Raw genomic sequence first — 19,191 nt, 5'->3', positions numbered from 1 at the left:
CCTTAGAGGAAAAATCAAATACCAGAATTGCCTCACATATTCCTAGGTGAAGTCTGTGTGCATTTCTATTTTTATTTTGTTATATAATCCAAAGTGCTTCCAAAATAAGGAGGCCATTCCCAAATGCCTATTCAACCTTCTTCAAAGTACAGTAGTGTCTTCCAGATGGCTAATGATTAGAGTTGCAGTCAAGCATTTCTGGAGGGTATGAAGAAACTTGTCTAACATGAATCTTTTATCTGTTCTATGCAGCCCTTTGTTGAGATCACCTAATGTGATGCAGTCCCACTTTGGGGTGGAATTTGAGGGGAGGAAAAAGAGTAAAAATACAGGCACATTGGTGCCTGATATTGCAATCAGATTTGAAGCTAATGTTATGTTTTGCTTTAGTAAGATAAGAAAAGAGCAGACTAGCTTCCTCAGCCATATTTATGTGACATCTTGCATTCCCGTTAAAAGCAAGGAGACAATATTGGTTAGTTTTAAGCATACTGGCAGTGGCACCAGTTGTCTTCAGGTCATGGGAAATGATGCATGTTTTATTTGTGTTAAAAACCAGCATTTGAAAGTTATTTGCTCTGGTGATTCCTGGGTTGTGGCATTCACTTGGTTATATTATGAATCAAAGTAGTTGACAGCCTCTGTATGGCCATTTAACATGTTTGGGGAAGTTAAGAGCAGGGGTGGGTTCTACTTATCTTTACTACTGGTTCGCAATGGGGCCACATGCGCTTGCTTGCTTCACTCGCTTGCTCGCTTGCTCTTCTGCACATGCACAGAAGCTTCCTGATGATGTCCGGGTCAATGGGTAGAGCCTCCCACCAGTTTTACTACCAGTTCTTGCGAACCAGTCTGAACCAGGGGCAACCCCCCACTGGTTGAGAGCCACAATATCAATGGAGCAGTATCTCTGATATTCCTGATCAGGCTTTGGTTTTCTAAGTGTCTTAAGGATTTTGTAGTTGTTGTTTATTTTAACAGTTGACCTGCCTATTTCTAGGTTTATGTGAGTTTTTATTCCTGCCTTACTTGAAATGGCTTGAAAACATATCATCATTGTTCATCAGTTATGGTCACAGGGAGCCTCCGAGGGCATTGGTTTAAACCTTCTGAATTTAACTCTTCCAAGAAAAATACTTGTAGAATTGATTGCTTCCATCAAGCATTTGGGAAAGTGACCCGATTACTTTTATAACATGCCCTTAGGCAGCTCTAATTTTACATACATTGGCAGCCATTTAAGACATATTTCTGTGTCTAGAATGTAGACCCTACTGCTATATATAAACCTCTAAGGAATTTTCTCACTATAATATTGTGCCCTGTTCATAAAGCTGTCCTGGGAAGTTTTGTCCTAGGAAGTTTTGCTACTAACTTTGACTGAAACTGAATTCTTTAAAATGTGAGTCTTCTAATATAAATCATGCCTTTTACAGTGTTGGGACTGTTGTATTAGAAAATGCTGTGTAGTAAAACTGCATTAGAATATCTGCAGTAGATGAAATTGTAACAATTTAGATTTGAGTGGAAAAAATACAGATGAGGGCTTGCAGTCTTCTTGATAATGCTTTTTTTTTTTTTTTTTGCTTTCTTGCATACGCTGCTGTGTCTTTTCAAAAGATTCTTCATCTGCCACAGGTTAATTAGTAAATCGCCATGAGTCCAGTAGATGTGAGCTTGAACACAGGAATCTGCCTTTCTTTATTGAATTAGGCCATCTGGTATGTCCTGACATTGATTCTGAAGAGCAAGATAGGCAACTAACACTCTCCAAGTGTTCTGGCCTCCAGCAGGGTGACCAATGGTCAAGAATTAGAGGAGTTTGACGTTGAAGTTTAAAACATCTGAAGGGCCCTCATTATGTTTCTAGATCAGAGATTGTTTTTACCTCTCTGCTTGGTTTCATCTCTCATCCAGCTTGAGCAGAATTCAGACAAAGATCTCTACTTCTCTCTAAATTCAATTAATACTTACCTAGTTTACGGTGAGATTTTTAAAAGGTAGCCTTATTTTTACTTATTTTTTTTTCAGTTTATGTAACTGCCCATCTCAAATATATGACTCTGGATGGCTCGCAATATTGGTGTGGTGAAAAAAGCTCTTGACCAAGATATTTCAATACAGGTAGTCCTCAACTAACGACCACAATTGAGCCCCAAATTTCTGTTGTTAAGTTAGACATTAAGTGAGTTTTGCCCCATTTTATGACATTTCTTGTCACAGTTTTTAAGTGAATTACTGCAATTGTTAAGTTAGTAACCCAGTTGTTAAATGAATCTGGTTTCCTGATTGACTTTGCTTGTCAGAAGATCACAAAAGGCAATCACATGACCTCAGGACACAACAACTGTCATAAATATGAGCCAATTGCCAAGCATCTGAATTTTGATCCACGTGACTGTGGGGACGCTGCAAAAGTTGCAACTGTGAAAAATGATTATAAGTCACTTTTTTCAGTGCTGTTGCAACTCTGAACAGTCACTAAATGAACTGTTATGTGTCAAGTACTACCCGTATATCAAGATTATTGTGAACAGTATCATGGTGGACCTGTTTACCTCGTTTCTTCTCTTTTTGTCTCATGAAGTGCCTGTGCTGCTGAATCAGGAAGAACACACACAATTTGACATCCATTTGCACACATAGTGTTGAACATTCCCATAAATCTTTTCCCCTTCTAGCTCACATTGAAAGGGGGGAAGCTATCCATCCCTTCTCTTGTTAAGATTGGGAGGAAAAATCTGTTCATTGCAAGGTGCAGCAAGCTTGGATGTGCACAATATAGAAATCAGAGAGATTGCCTAAGGCTTTAGAGAAATTGAGCCTTTCCTGTTTCTGCATGAGGAGGCATTGTTTCCACAAGGACTCTAAACATGAAATCTTTCAAGAAATTAAAAACAGCAGATGTGGCATCAGCCACTTAGAAAGTCTGTCTGGCGGAGTTGTATTTCTGAAAAGCTCTACCAAAGACCAGGTGGCTATGGTTATATTTGTTTGTCTGCAATACTGATTTCTTTTTAATGTAAACATTCATTTATTATTCTGTGGCTGTGTTAACTGTGTCTCACACACACACACTTTTTTTTTGTTTTAAAGATGCAAATGTTGGACACATTTCCAATGGAAGGAGGACAGAAGGACCCTAAACAAAGGATAATTCCCTTTTTGCCAGGTTTGTAAGGTGAACAGTATAGTTCTCAATTGAAATATTTTTATATATTCTTTCTATCTGTGTCTATCTGTTTGTCTGTCTATCATCTATTTACTTATCCATCCATCCATCCATCCCTGTTCCATCCCCTCTCATTCTTTTTGTCAGTCAATCTATTAATGTAGCTCTTTATTTCTCCACCTTTCAGTAACAGTAACAGAGTTGGGAGGGACCTGGGAGGTCATCTAGTCCAACCCTCTGCTCATGCAGGAGACCTATACTATTTCTGACAAATGACTGTCCAGTCTCTTCTTAAAAGCCCCCAGCGATGGGGCACCCACAACTTCCGGAGGGAATTTATTCCACATTGACTACAAGTTTTGACTTCTCCATCGTATTTGGCCAAATAGTCATGTTAACTATAATGATGTGATTTTATGTCAACCCATTTAGACATTTGAATGGAGATTTGTGATTAGATTGGCTACTTCCAACATGGGGTTTGTGTTGCTATGATCTGCTGCAGGGTTTTTCACCGCTTTGATCTTGTTTGATCCTAATTATTTATGTTGATTTCAATATGGTTCTGGCCTGAATTTCAGATAGAAATGACATTAGTCAACCTGGGAAATGATATATGCTGATAATGCATCATAGAATTAAGTTAGAAGATACTTAGATATTTGGCCTAGGGTGAAATTGGTATGTGGATGATACATACTGTAGCTCTATTTTTCCTATCTGAACAGACAGTTTTACAATGGATGAGAGAAAACAAATTGAAAAAAATCCACATAAGATTAAGCAACTACGGGTGGTTGTTTTAGATTTGATTTTAATTGGGACTATATGCTTGATAAAGATCAGACACATGGTCTGGGTATTCTGATAATTTTCCTGTATAAGAACAAATAGGATAATCTGTGCATTGCCAGTGCCAGTTAGACAGATCCAATTAAATGTACTCTGGTAATGGGACTACTACTAAAATGCATTGCATGTGATGCTGCCTTTAAAGATGCTTTAGAAATTCTAGGTAGAACAAAATCCATCTCCTAAGATGCTTATGAAGTTGGATATTCAGAATAGATTACATCAGTACTGAACTGTTTCTGTTTGGGGTCTATGATAATTCACCATGGCCAACTTGCTATGTCCAACTCGCTACGGCCAACTCACCACAGGACAACTCGTCACTTGCTGCAGGACAAGTTACACTAATATCAAAGAAATCATTAAAAAAGGATAGAAAAAGAAGCACAGAATGAAATGTAGAAAGAGGGACAGAATGACAAAAATTTAAATACATTTGTATTTATTTTAAATAATTGTACTGTTAAATTGTCCCATGGCAAGTTGGCCATGGCAAGTTATCCTGCAGTGAGTTGGTTATGGCGAGTTGTCCCATTCCATTCTGTTTGTTGCCTTTTTGATTCTTTATTGTGTAATCTTCAGAAGGCCATCTTGAGACTATGCGGTGTAGTATTTCAGATTTCCAATTGAACATGATAATGGAAGAAGAGCTCAATATTATGTAGGAGTTCTTTAAAATTGTAGTATTAAACATACAAAAGAAAAAAAAAGATAAGTATAATAGGAGAAACTGTGTGTCAGTACAGAAACATGGTGAATATCTGAAAAAAGAAAAAAATCCACACATCATGGAAATATAAAGAGGATTGGGGGAAAAAGAGTATAGACAAATATTCTGGAACTGTAGATCTAGTATCAAGACAACATTCAAAATCAACTGGGATCAGGAAGAAAATTGATTGATTGATTTTATTATGGATCATCAAGTCATTTTTGGCTCCTAGCAACCACGTAACTTGATCTTTTTCAGAGAAATTGAAGCAAGTTCAGAGAAGAGCAATGGGCATGATCTGGGTTCTGGAAGCTAAAACCTACATAGAGGGCTTGAAGGAAATGGGAACATTTAGAAGAGAGTGAGACTGAGGGTATTTAGAAGAGAGTGAGACTGTGGGTATTCTTACGTATTTCAAAGAATGCAACACTGAAGAAATGAGAGATCTATTTTCTTTTATTTGAGAGTGTACATCATGGAATCAGATTTAAATACCAGATGGCAGACATTGATTTACCATTAGCTAAACCTTCTAATAGTAAGACTAATGTATCTTTGAAACCAATGTTGAGTTGTCTCATATTTACAAATTAACTGTAGACGACAACTTATTTGAGTAAATTAATTTGGATTTCTGTACTGAACGGGGAGCTAGACCCCATGGCCTGTATGTCACCTTCTAATCCTATGGTTCTCTTTTAGGGTTACAAATATACTTGTTCTAAACTATTGACTCTTGGTTCTGATTGATGGAAGTTGTATATTTGGAGGAATCAAAGCTGGGAAGGGTGGGTTTAAAATTCGGATTCTGTCAGGCAACTGAGCACCCCAAATTTCAAATCATTATTCTTCCCCAACTCTCTCCATTGCTGCAGTATAGTATCACAGATTTCCAAATAGCCTTATTGTTGTGGTCTGCCAGCAGCCCGCGGACCTGGCAATGGAGTCAGACAGTGAGGAGACTGGGGAGGATAATGGGCCAATCCTAGAGTCAGGGGAAGGCCCAGACAAGAGCTCTGCATCGGGGGCAGAGATGGGGCCAGGGCCATCTGGGAGCGATGCGCAGACTCTGGAGCCTCCAGAGGTGGAGAGCAGAGAGGCGGAGGAACAGGAGGAGCTTGTTCCTAGTGCATCCATGTGAAGACTGCCAGAAGGCAAGAGCAGCTAAAGTAAAAACGACAACTCAGGAGTAAGGTCGGGAGATGATTGGCCCCTCCCATAAGGCTTAAAAGAGCAGCAATGAGCCGTTGGGTTCCTTGTAGAAAAGCAACATTGATTTCCGTGCTTCTTGTCAGCATCTCTTGAACTTTGTGGGGGTTTTGCCAAGAAAAGCCTTTGGCAGGTTGCATGATAAGGCTGAAGGACTGTTTAATAAGAATTTTGTTTTGGACTAAGTGAGAATGAATTAATTCTCAGCTGTTTTAATAAAATAAGATCGTTGAGGACTGAATTGTGCTTAGTAATCACTACTTGGGTCTTGGTCACAACACTTAGGCTGTTTGAATGTGTTTCTCTTTTGGCTGTGTAATTATTCCCATTAAAACATTCCATTATGCAATGATGCTCTTCCTCAGATATGGGCAGAATTACAATTTAGTAACCTTCATGGTTATTCTGATTCCAGATGTTCCCTGGATTGTGGTAGCAGCAGAGCAAGGCTCACTCTGGCATGAGTGCAGAGAAAAAGAGCATGCTGTGTGGTTTTCCATGCCAGCAGAATGAAATAGGAGAGGTATAACAGCTTGCCAGCATCTCCGATTTGAAGAAATAGAAATTACAGTTTGAGTATATTCTGTTTCTGAAGCATTGTAACCTATTTTTGGATAGTTCAGGGAAATTTGTTTCCAAAAAGGTTATGGCAGTGGTACATTTTGCTTGCTTTTAGTGCCTTCTTTCCTTTTGGGAAGCTTGGAAATTTTCATTTTAATGGAATTATTTTACAATAGAAAGCAGAGGTGAAGGTGATGTTCTCCTAATGTGAGTTCCCAACAGAATTTGGGGAATTCCTTAAAAATAATCACAAATGAGGAATTCAATGTACGAATCTCTGATTCCATAAAATCCCAGCAGTGGAATGGACAGCCCCTTCCTTTAAAAAAATCCAGTTTGAATCATTCTTGAAAGCTGGTATCTGCAATTGTCTGAATGCTTCCCTCAGGAAGCCATCAAACTGCTTATGTAAGTGTTTCTTCACCTTAGCAACTTTGAGATATATGGGTTTCAGTTCCCAGAATTCCCCAGACAGCATGCTATCTGGGAGCTGAGGTACACACATCTTAAAGTTGCTAAGATTGAGAAACTACTCTTAGGAAACTTTGCCTGATGTTCAACCAGAACCTGCTGAATTCCCTCTGCCTTAAATGTTAGACTTGAAGAAATGTTACCAGCTTCTCTGGCTAAGACTTGTTTTGTACCTCTGGGAGATCTTTCTTGGCCAAGAAAAGCTTTTATAGGCTGAGATTGATAAATGGTTGGAAATAATCAGACATTCTGTGTTTGGCACTTTTGCAGGGGCAGAATGATGTAGGTCTGCAGTTCCTTGAATTTTCTCCCTTGTTCATCCACTGGAACAAGTTCTTTTATTTCAAACCCCAAACGGCTGGGTAATTCAAGACAGGAACCAGAGTTTTCTATATCAGCTGTCACTTATGACTCTTGCTAAATAAAATGTGAAGGAAGAGGGAATAGCTTTTGTGTTTGGGTGTGTAGATGTGCTTGTATATGTATTTTGGGAGAGATAAAGTGTTGGTTTTACAATAGAGAGCCTAGGCTTGTTTGCATTCCAATTTTTTCCAGTTATCACCCTTCTTATATCCCTTCTTATATCCCTTCTGTGCAATTTCTCTTTTAATAATACCATACCAACCCTTGAATTTCAGTACCACTATGGGAATTTGGCTCTTGCTTTATAATTCAAACATGCTGCTTTCTGGGAAGCCCTCCTTGGGTAATATTATACATTGTGGTTCCTGACGTCTGAAAAATGTTTCCAGTTATCCTGTCTACCCAGCTGCCTCCAGCTTTTCTTTCTTTTTTCTTTTTGCAAACTTCTAACACATTTAGATTTGAAACCTTTGATAGGAAACAAAATAGTCAACCAGCAGCTTTGAGTATCTTTTCTTATCTAAGGAAGGTATTTTAATACCATAAATATTTAAAATTATGTTTTAAAGGATAGGCTGCAATGGTTTTGCTATGATTACTTCACATTATCGTTTAAACCCGAAAGAAATATAAGGAACTGGATAGAAATTGGGAAACGTACAAAAATGAATACAAGATAACTGAGCTTGCAAAATTAATTACAGGGAAGAAAATCATGCTTAACTTTAGTTTTTTTTTAAATAAAAAATATCTCGTTCACTTGATTGCCAATCCATGGTTTAGTTACAAAAAACTATTTCTAAGATTGCAGGATTGTTCCTTGCTTTTCCTCATGTTTATCTTATTATATTCTTGGTACTTGCATCATAGATCCTGTATTTATTAAATCATGTTAGCTGATCATATACTATTAAGGATCTTATTCAATTGAAATTAAATTACAGGTACCCACTATGTATGTATGTATGTATGTATGTATGTATGTATGTATGTATGTATGTATGTATGTACAGTGGGCACCTGTAATTTAATTTCAATTGAATAAGAAGGTAATCCTTAATAGTATATGATAAATGAGAAGACATTAAGCATCAATAACCTGTAATAGCTGATTGCATTTCATTAAGACAGGTTATAACACTCAAGATTATACTTCTATACCTCAGTTAATAACACTGAGATTTAAACAGTTGAATTGGGCCTCTGTCTTCTGGACAAACTGCTCTTTTTTAAATACTGGATCGCTTTATAATGTCCTGGAACCAGAGGGTGACTGAGGCTTCAGACAGGATCATGCCTTTATGGCTTCTCTTGACCCATTGCTCCTGATACTTCCCATGATTTACGGAGGAGCTGTGAGTTCTGAAAAGGGCTAAGAGAGCTGCTGGAGAAAAACAAGGATTAGTCCGACAACACATAACTTAAAGCTTCTATTAACGCATACTTCATGGCAGTAAGAGTAGCGAAGCACCATTGTTTCTCTACCGTAATTGCATCTGTAGGAATGTCATCTGGTGACCCTATTCAAAGAATTCTGGCCAGCGGGATCTAGGAGGAGAGCCATGGCTCCTGCACCTCAAGAAGCATGAATATCATGCTACTTGAGGTGTGATCCTTTTGGCCTTCTGAAAGGTCTGGGCCCCCAAAGCGGGTACATTATTCTGGAGGTCATCAACGGACTAAGGTAAGAGCCCATCTCCCCCTTGTGTGCATTTTGCTCCCTTCCTTCCCATTTTTATAGACTTTAAACTAATTTAATGTTACTATTTATTGTTTTAATGTTTTTTAAAAAATTTTTAAATCATTATAAGCCATCTAGAGTCATAGATGGGCGGCATGTAAATGGAATAAATAAAATAAATACATACATACATAATATGGTCTTTAACATAACGGAATGTCAGCATTCTGTGGCTCAGACAGTCTGTTATTAACAGCAGCTGCTTGCAATTACTGCAGGTTCAAGCCCCACCAGGCTCAAGGTTGACTCAGCCTTCCATCCTTTATAAGGTAGGTAAAATGAGGACCCAGATTATTGGGGGCAATAAGTTGACTTTGTATATAATATACAAATGGATGAAGACTATTGCTTGACATAGTGTAAGCCGCCCTGAGTCTTCGGAGAAGGGCGGGATATAAATGCAAAAAACAACAACAACAACAACAACAACAACAAACAATGCCTATTCGGCCATTTTGTTTAAAGGTTTAATTAATGGAGGAAGAATGAACACTCTAATTCTGAACTCTAGTTATCCTCATTGCACACAATATTTTGAGGGCAAATGTCTGAAAAGATATGAAGTGGGGGTGTTTTTCCATCCATCATGATTCCCATGTAGTTTAGAGCCCTAGATAATCAGTAATCTAAGGTGTCTCTGATCCTAAATGCCACCATCTGTTTTGAACTCCTAATTTGGCACTTCAGCCAAATAGTGATGGCTGAAGGAATTAAAATGGTCAAAGTTCAGCACATCTGAAAGACACTTTGGTTGGGGAATAATGACCTAAACTAGATATTTTGGGAGTATTTTTTTTTAAATTCTAGGAAATAATTCTAATGTAAACTGGAAGTCATTCTTTCCATAAATTGCTTCCTTAGCTTATTATTTCTCAAATGCACATACTTGATCATAATGAATACACAAAAGCAAAGACTATGATTAAAACACCCTACATGTAGCACAAAAGTTGGCATATAGAAAATCCTGCATGATTTTCTAAATATGGAAATATATATGCAAAGTTCTCCAAGGGTGGCATGGAGAGGAAATGCACAAGGAGGAGGCGGGGGGAAATCTGGACTAACTATATACCTAGATCTTGCCAAATTTCTCAGGAAACAACTTTCATATACAGAGCTGAGTCTTCCAAATATTGTGTTCATTGTAATCTAGAGCATGTTCCCATTAGTATTTTCCTAAAAAGGCTAAGATGAGCGGCACGGAGAGAAAACTTTGCCCAAATTTGAATTGTTTACTTTTAGTTGTAAAATTGCAATGATCTTAGTTAAGCCTATATAAAACAATACTTGAGAGAAGAAATGATTTAACACAGTATGCATGAATAACTTCAGTGAAATCTATGACCTTTCTTATAAAACCTCAGGTTGACAAGTCCTTACACTCATAGAATTTATCCATTCTATTATTTAATTATGTGCTCCCTTCTCCAGTTCTATTCTCACAATAGTAATAGTCTTGTACTTTATAGTTTGAACTGATAGTGTGACTACCTCAAAGTTTCCCAGAACTACCATGCTTTTGTGTTGATTTGATCATGCTTTAGACTAAAGCAGAATGTGGCACTCCAATCCTATTTGGTATTGCCTGGTGTATTGAACATGAACCCTCACATGACAGACTATATGTAGAGGGGAATCTGCCTAGCTAAGTGCATAATATGATTGTCCTCAACTTACAATAGTTCGCTTAGCGATCTTCCAAAGTTGCTGAAAAAAATTACTTACAACCATTTTTCACACTTACGACCATTGCAGCATTCCCCCATAGTCATGTGATCAAAACTTGAATGCTTGGCAACTGGTTCATATTTATGACTGCTGCAGTGTCCGGGGTCATATGACCACTTTTTGTGACTGACAAGCAAAATCAAGGGGGAAGCCCATTTCAATTAACAATTGTGTTGCTCATTTAGCAACTGCAGCCATTCACTTAACAACGGTGGCAAGAAATGGGGCAAAATTCACTTAACAAGCATCTCGCTTAACAACATAAATTTTGGGTTCAGTTGTAGTCATAAGTCGAGGACTACCAGTACCTGTGCGAGAAAAGATTATTAAAATCCATTAATGCTCCACTTTGCTTGAGTTCTGGGGGGGTCTTATGCAACATTTCGTGGTTCACGTTGTACCAAATCTGCATTGTAGAGAGACTTCTGCTACAATGGCCCTTTTCCATTTCTCTCTCTTGTTCTAAGCAACTCCATCCAAGAAAGCTGGTAAGTTGGCCTCTTGTTTGCTGCAGAAGGCCCGCTATATTAATTTGAAAGAAAGGTCTTTTATTTTTCATTTTTGTCTTTTACAGTTTTTCCAAACTTCACTTCAATTTATTTACCATGTCACGTGATCTGTCAAATGGCGGCATCGTCATGGGGGCCAGAAATGTAAATTCCTAATTGAATTTCCACAAAAAGATGGAATATTCTGTGTTTCCCTAGGCAGCTTTTAGTCTGGTGTTCTGTCCATTGTAAATAACAAACCAGGTCTATATATTTAGTTTGATGTTAACGGGAGGCAGCCCCACCATTTATGTGTTGAGCATTGTTTGAAACTGTAGCCGTCAGGCATATCTGCCAGTTCCTGGCAACCATCCGTTCCTTCTGGAAAGGAATTGTGTCCATATGTTTAAAAGTGAATCACAGCCAAGAGTGTCTAGGTGAAATTTGAGAAGTGATGAATAGCAAATTACTTTCAATGGGGTAAAGGGAGGGGAGGAATAGATAATACAATGGTATAAAATCCCTTTATGAGCTGAGAGATTTCTCTGTGCAAGGGGTGGGAACATTTATTCTCTACGCAAGGGAAAGAAAGTCACCCCCCCCCCACGCGCAAACAAAAAAGAGCAAGGATTGTGTCAGTGATGCAATGATATTACTCAGATAAACAGGCCCCAAACTTGTAGATGAGTTTAAAGGCTGTAGTTTTAAAACATATATTAACTTCTATTTGAAAAGGAGGGGGGCAAAAATCCAAGAAAAGCTTTGTGGCAGATTGCCACAAATTTTATCTCAGGGATCATGGGAATTTTAGGTTACTTGGACAAGTCCCTGTAACCCATAGGTTGCAGGTTACCCATTATTATGATATCCTCACCGTCTACTCAACATAATAGCTACTCTATATGCTGACTCTGTAAACCAGTTAGAGGAGCCTGTAAAGCACTGTGAAGCAGTGTATAAGTCTTAAGTGCTATTGTTATTTCTACTGCTTTAATGCAGACCAGCTTTCCACTAGGTCAGTGATGGCTAACCTTTTCGGCACCAAGTGCCGAAAGCGTGCACGTGCACACACCCATAATGCAATGCACACCTGACCCCCCCCATGCACCCTGCCCCCGGTGCATGCGCGCATGGCACCCCTGCATGTGACCCACCCCTGTGCATGTGTGCCTGACCCTGTGCATGCGCACATGACCCCGTATATGCACCCTACCCCCCTGTGCATATGTGCATAACCCCCGGGTGTGTGCCCTGCCCCTGCTCATGCACGTGCATCTCTTGCATGCACTCCACCCCCCACCCCCCACTTGCAGAGCAGAGGCCCGAAAACTGGGGGAGGCACGCGACCATGCGCAGCACAACTGAGCTGGGGCAACGGCTCGCGTGCCCGCAGAGAGGGCTCTTCGTGCCACCTGTGGCATGCATGCCATAGGTTCGCCGTCATGGCACTAGGTGATAGATCAGGGGTGTCAAACTGGCGGCATGCAGGCCGGATGTGTCACATGCGGTCCCTGCCCACCCCAGGTCCGCAAAGGCAAAAACATAGCTAAACGTGATGGCAACCTGATGCAAGTTTAACACCCGTGTGATAGATGGACTTTTTCTTGCTGAATCACTGTCTATATTGCATAGTGCTGAAAGATTGGAAGAGGAAGGACTTGTCATTCAAAACATAGTTCTATGTGTTGTAAAATGTCTGTTCCTTTTTGGAAATGCATTGCTTTATATAGAAAACTGGATTTATGGAGACAATACAATTCAAAATGGCAGTTGAAGTGACCATACAACTGGTATCTGAAATCTGTGCAGCAATTAACCCTTGTCAGATGGCCATTCCCCAGAAACATAAGTATGTTTGCTCTTCTAAGGTGCTAAAAATAGCAATAGCACTAAGACTTGTATACCATTTCATAGTGCTTTTACAGCCTTCTCTAAGCAGTTTACAGAGTATTGTCCCCAACAATCTGGTTCCTCATTTTACTGACCTCGGAAAGATGGAAGGCTGAATCAGCCTTGAGCTGGTCAGGATTGAACTCCTGACAGTCAACAGAATTAGCCTGCAATACTGCATTTTAACCACTGTGCTACCATGGCTCATAAATGAGTAAGTTAGCATTATTGTTATTTAAAACCATACAAAAGAAAAAGAAATAATGCTTCCCGAGTTGCAATAAAACTCATTTCTTAATGATAATCCATTAATTGTGCTTCCTGATATAGATCTATGACTGGAAGAGGGAGTTTGAAGAGATGGCTAGAGGGATGGGTTTAGCCATTTGTCAAAACCTTTCCATCTCCTTTAGTGATCTTATTATCTGCCAAACCCAGGCAGTGGGGAAAAAGTACACAGCCTGCTAGGCGGACATTTCAGAGTTCTGCTGTTGCATCTAACAATCTTCATGCTATTTTAGAAAGCCTGCCTGCTTTCTATAAAGCAAACTGCCTCTGGCTGTCCTGGTCTGCTCCTTTCTCCAGCATTCATAGTGCTGCTACGCCTCTCCTGATGTCATGTCAGGCTAGTAGTATAAACCAAAATGACCATAGAAGAAAAGTGGCAATCCGGGTGGTGGTGGTGGCAGGATGCCAACAAGAGATGATAAATTCCATCCCCTGTGGGCGTTCTTGTCAAAGCTTCACAAATCATACAATACAGTCAAGCTTTACTGTAAATTGCCTATTGTATGTGGTTGTTGTTTTTTTAAATAAAAAAAATAGTCAGGAGAAGGTAGAAAACACTGCTTCTATATCAAATCAGGGAAAAAAAGTAAAAAACTGGGTGATCTCTCCTCTGAGCTGGAGTGGAGAGAAATACTGCAGAAATACTGGAGAGGAGAAGTATTCCTTGAGACATATCTTTAAGAAACAATTATTGAAGTATTCTCAGACTGCAGTTATGATAGGTCTTGTTAGAGATTGTGCGATATTTTTACCCATGGAGTTTAGTGCATGCTTGTATGTCCAGGAACTGTGATGGAACCATATTTCATCTTACTGTAGTTCCTCTAGATCAGGGGTGTCAAACTCATGTCAGGGCGGCATCATGTGACGCATAAACCGGGCATGGGCATGGCCAGTGTGTGACACATCTGGCCCACGGGCTGGGAGTTTGACAGCCCTGCTCTAGATAAAATAATTAAGTTTGTTGAAGTATATATAAATATAATCATTCCATACTGTATAACCAATGGTTTACCACCATTTACTTGGAAATTCTTTTAATGTAGAAATGTTAGGGTTGGTAGCAAGTGTTAATTTTTTTTATTCCAGTTTTCCATTCTCACAGCCTAGAACAGAGGTAGTCAACCTTTTTATACCTACCGCTCACTTTTGTATCTCTGTTAGTAGTAAATTTTTCTAACCGCCCACCGGTTCCACAGTAATGCGCCGTGTATCATCATCTGTGCATGCCTCTCGCGCATCGTGGATTGGGTTTGTGGGGGGGGTTTGCCGGCTACCAGCTCTGCTTGTCTATTACAGCTGGGTGGTATGGGGGGACATGCGTGAACTATTCTGGGATGAGGCTCTTTTGTTTGTGGTCATTATATATATAGCACCATTTATATGTATATATATATATATATACATATAGCGCCATTTAGTTTCACTTACGTAACATGAACTAAACTTATGCGCAGGCGATACAAATAGTATATTTTCAGAAATTTAAATTGTCATGGGGAATTTTATGAAAATGTAATAAAAATGTTTTTAAATAATGCTATGAAAATTGTTTTAAAAGTCAATTAAATTAAAAAAAAGGAAAGTGCTTCAGTATCGGACAAAACCCCTACTGCCCACCATGAAAGCTGGAATACCCACTAGTGGCGGTAGGGACCAGGTTGACTACCACTGGCCTAGAATATCTACTGTCTTAACTGCAAGATGTATTAATTCAATTCTCTGATTCAGTCAACTAAATTTGGCCTCTTCAAAACAATCAGTCTGATGTTGTGTGTTCATTAGGGCCTGCTTTGCAATTTATAAGTAATTGTGCCTATGAAGAATGCTTCATAAGTTTGCCTATTGTTTTGTTTTGTAATTGGAATGAACATCTTTCTGGGCCTTCCACCTTCCACTCTCAATCTCCTCTCTGTTTAGAAGTAGCTTGAGGAAAAATGTAGCTTTATAAGCAGTTTCTTATTTAAAATAGGTAAGAGAAGGTAAAATATAAATGGTTGAATGCAAGAATGTTATATAGTCTAGAATTAATGTTATGTAGTTTTCCTTACCCTGGTTTCTTTCTCTCAGGCCTGAAGTGGTTAAGTCATCATAGTCCCATCATGTTGTAGAAGTCTGCTCCAGATGTTGAACTGAGCATTGCGCTTTGAGTGTGTGTAACAAGGTGTTGTGTAGATACTCATTAGCAGGTTTTTGTGGGATGGGTTTAAAACTAGGGTCTGTGCAGAATTTTAAGAGCTGGAAGATTCTAATCTCTTTCAAATTAGCTTCTTACCATTTCTGCCTACAGAAAGCTATTCTGAGTATGCATAATAAAATAATTAAAGTAAATCATTGGTTCATGTTCATATAAGAGGAAAATAACCTTGGCTATATGTCCCTATTTTTTTTAAGTAAAATTGCCTAAACCTTAAGGGTAAAATATGCTGTCATTGTATATCTTAAAAAACATTTTGTGGGTTTCTAGAGACCAGGTCTACATTTATGATAATGACAGAGTTCTTCTTCCCAAGAATCAAGAAGAAAACATCTTCTATTGTTGAGTGTCTTTTTGGCTTCCTACCAACTCTGTCCTTCATTTATAAAGTCAAAGTATGAAATATTTTACCCTGCTTTATATATGTATGAACTGGTCAAAAGGTGTATGCTGCGGCCTTTTTACATTTTATTGGAAATTAAAAGTGTTTGTAAACTTAGAAACATCTTAATTGAACATATTTTTTGAAATACAGCAGTGATATATTTGGTAGTTGTATCGGATAAATTGGTAAAGAAAGCAGCCACCAGCATGTCTATCAGCTAAAATATGACAACTGCCTTCTGTCTGCTGCCTTAAAACAATGTAAATTGTAAGGAAAGCAGCACCTGTGGATTAGAAGAAATACCCCTAATGTTCCTCATTGCAATGGAGACATGAGCATGCATTACTCTGATTGCTTGTGCAAATGGCAAGCAAGATTAACTGGCCATTTACTTTGATTGCCTGAATGGTTTATGGATACATCAATAAGAAGATATTGGTTGTAAATTTTAATTTACTTTGGCTGGCTGTGAATCTCAGATAAGCCAACCTAGATGCTTTTGGACTTCTAAATATAAACTAAATTGTTTTAAACCAACTTAGTGGAAAACTAACTTGCTATTAAAAAATTTATCGAAGAAATATTTAAATCTGTAATGATGATTTTATAGAATTTGCAATCAGTTCTGGCCAATTATATAAAGCAGGGTTTCCCTCCTTTCTGTGGCAATTAAATTTGTTCTGTTACGTTTGGGCAATAATGAGGCAGGAGACCAGGGTAATGACAACAGCTCTTTAGTATATGGTGAACCCAGCAACCAGTACTGGGGCAAACCTCTCTTTATATACATTTCGGCCGGTGGCCTCAACCAATCGGCAACGTGCTAATTTCCCGCCAAAACTTTTAAAGATACATTACACTCCTTCCCTCCCAGAAAACACTTTACTCATATTTGCATAAATTTAGCATATTATTTCTCTACGTAGTCGCGCAGGTACGCTGGGCGTTTCCTAACTCTTTCGGACCTGCGCAGTTCATTTTCTGGGAGTGAGTCGAGCTGACCGGAGGGGCTGCTCGCTCCTCTCAGCTCCTCCTCCAGGCCATCCGGCCTCGGATTACTTGCCGAGTCGTGCCTGCTGTCCTCAGGAAGGACCGGATGGTGTCGCTGGACCTCGTCTGAACCAGATAAGTCCCCCGTTTTTTCTCGGTTTGAGTCAGCTGTGGGTTCAATCAGTGAGTAGTCAGGGCCCGTCCCATCAATCTCTGGTCTAGTGTTAATTCTATTTCTTAGCTGATCTATGTGGCGTCTCCACACCCGGCCGTCCTCTATCTCTACGAGATACGACTTGGGGCCCGTGGTGTCTATGATTGTTCCCTTTAGCCAGTTTGGGCCATCACCGTAATTGTGTGCCCATACATAGCTTCCTATGGCCAGTTCTCTTGTTTTGCCTGGTATTGTTTTGTACCCGTCTGGCGTGTAATTAGGGTTTAAACGGTCTAATGGGCATCTTAGTTTTCGTCCCATCAGTAGTTCTGCTGGGCTGCGGCCAGTGGCCACACAAGGGGTTCTGTGTTGTACCGTTAGGAATGCATCGATTTGTGATTGCCATTCGCCTGGGCCACTTCTGGACAATGCCTCTTTCGCGCTCCGGACGAAACGTTCAGCAAGGCCGTTCGTCGCAGGGTGGAAAGGTGCCGAGAGGGCATGTCGGATGCCCTCTTCTGCCAAGTACCCCTCAAAAAGTGTCGCTGTGAACTGTGGCCCATTGTCTGACACTAGAGTGTCCGGCAACCTGTGCGTTGCGAAAAGGTGCCTTAGTGCTGAAATGACAGCTTCAGCGGTTGTGGATTTCATTAGGATGATCTCCAACCATTTGGAGAATGCATCCACCACTATTAGAAACGTTTGGCCGTGGAAGGGGCCGGCGAAGTCTATGTGTATACGGGACCATGGGCCTTGGGGTTTCTCCCACTCCCGGATTGGGGCCGTAGGTGGTAGTGGTCTGGACTCCTGGCACACTTGGCATCTGCCAACCTTGTCGCTAATCTCTTTGTCCATTAGGGGCCACCACACATAGCTCCTAGCTAAACCCTTCATTCTCACGATCCCAGGGTGACCTTCGTGCAGAAGTTCCAGAACTTTCCCCCGCAGTTTCTCTGGAACAACCACCCTATCCCCCCAGAGCAGGCAACCCCCTTGCACTGATAATTCCCCGCTTTTCTTAACAAATTCTTTGAAACGCTCGCCCGGCGCAGCGGGCCACCCCCTTTGAACCCAACCAATTACAGTTCTCAAAGTAATGTCCCGGAATGAAGCCCGAGCCACCTCCTTAGACGTGACTGGGCCAGAGTCCAGAGAGTCAATTAACAGTATGGGTGTCCCCGGAGTGGGGTCCTCGATCGCCCCTGGCAGTGGGCATCTGCTTAATGCGTCCGCATGCCCCAACTCCTTTCCTGGCCGATGCCGCAGCTTATAGGAGTAGGCAGCTAGAAAGATAGTCCATCGGGTCAATCGGGGCGAGAGTGCCACGGGTGTTGGCCGGTCGCCAGCCAGCAACCCTAATAGTGGTCTATGGTCTGTAATAATTTCAAAGTCTCGACCAAAAACGTATTCGTGAAATTTTTTCACTCCTGAAACTATGGCTAGGGCTTCCCTATCCAACTGACTATAGTTCCTCTCTGCCGAGGACATCGTTCTGGAGTAGAAGGCTATTGGGGCTTCTGTGCCATTCGGAAGTCTGTGGCTGAGCACCGCCCCTACCCCATAGGGGGATGCGTCGCAAACTAACCCCACTGGCATTGTGCTATTGTACTGGATCAGTAAACTATCGTTCGATAGTAGGTTTTTTACTGCCTCGAATGCTCTAGCTTCTGCCTTTCCCCAAGACCAAACAGCATTCTTCCCCAGTAACTTATGTAGCGGCTCGGCAACAGTCGCCTTATTTTTTAAAAAGACCGCGTAAAAATTCAATAGGCCCAGAAATGCCTGTAGCTCTGTTTTGTTTCTGGGTGCTGGGGCCTTTTTTATCGCCTTGATTTTGCTCTCTGTGGGGTGAATTCCTTCCTTGTCTATTCGGTAGCCCAAGAAATCCACGGATTCTACCCCTATTTGGCATTTGTTCACTTTAACTTTTAGACCGGCTGACCGGAAAATGCCCAAAACTTTTCTCAAACGCTCCCCTAGTTCTTCC

At 40.3% G+C, this 19,191-nt stretch overlaps 1 protein-coding gene across 2 annotated transcripts in view; it reads left to right on the top strand.

Moving 5' to 3' along the window:
* The window catches only part of SH3PXD2B (SH3 and PX domains 2B), a 114,217-nt gene that overhangs the window by 24,029 nt on the left and 70,997 nt on the right, over window positions 1–19,191 (top strand). For both annotated transcript variants that reach the window (XM_058171305.1, XM_058171304.1), the window contains exon 2: window positions 3,097–3,172. In XM_058171305.1, coding sequence (XP_058027288.1) covers window positions 3,097–3,172 — 76 coding nt within the window. The remainder of the gene's footprint in view (window positions 1–3,096; window positions 3,173–19,191) is intronic.

The sequence above is a fragment of the Ahaetulla prasina genome, chromosome 2 (assembly GCF_028640845.1).
Source record: "Ahaetulla prasina isolate Xishuangbanna chromosome 2, ASM2864084v1, whole genome shotgun sequence".
NCBI classification, from domain to species: Eukaryota; Metazoa; Chordata; class Lepidosauria; order Squamata; family Colubridae; genus Ahaetulla; species Ahaetulla prasina.
Note: the sequence above shows the minus strand (reverse complement) of the source record. Positions and strands in the feature narration are given on the sequence as shown.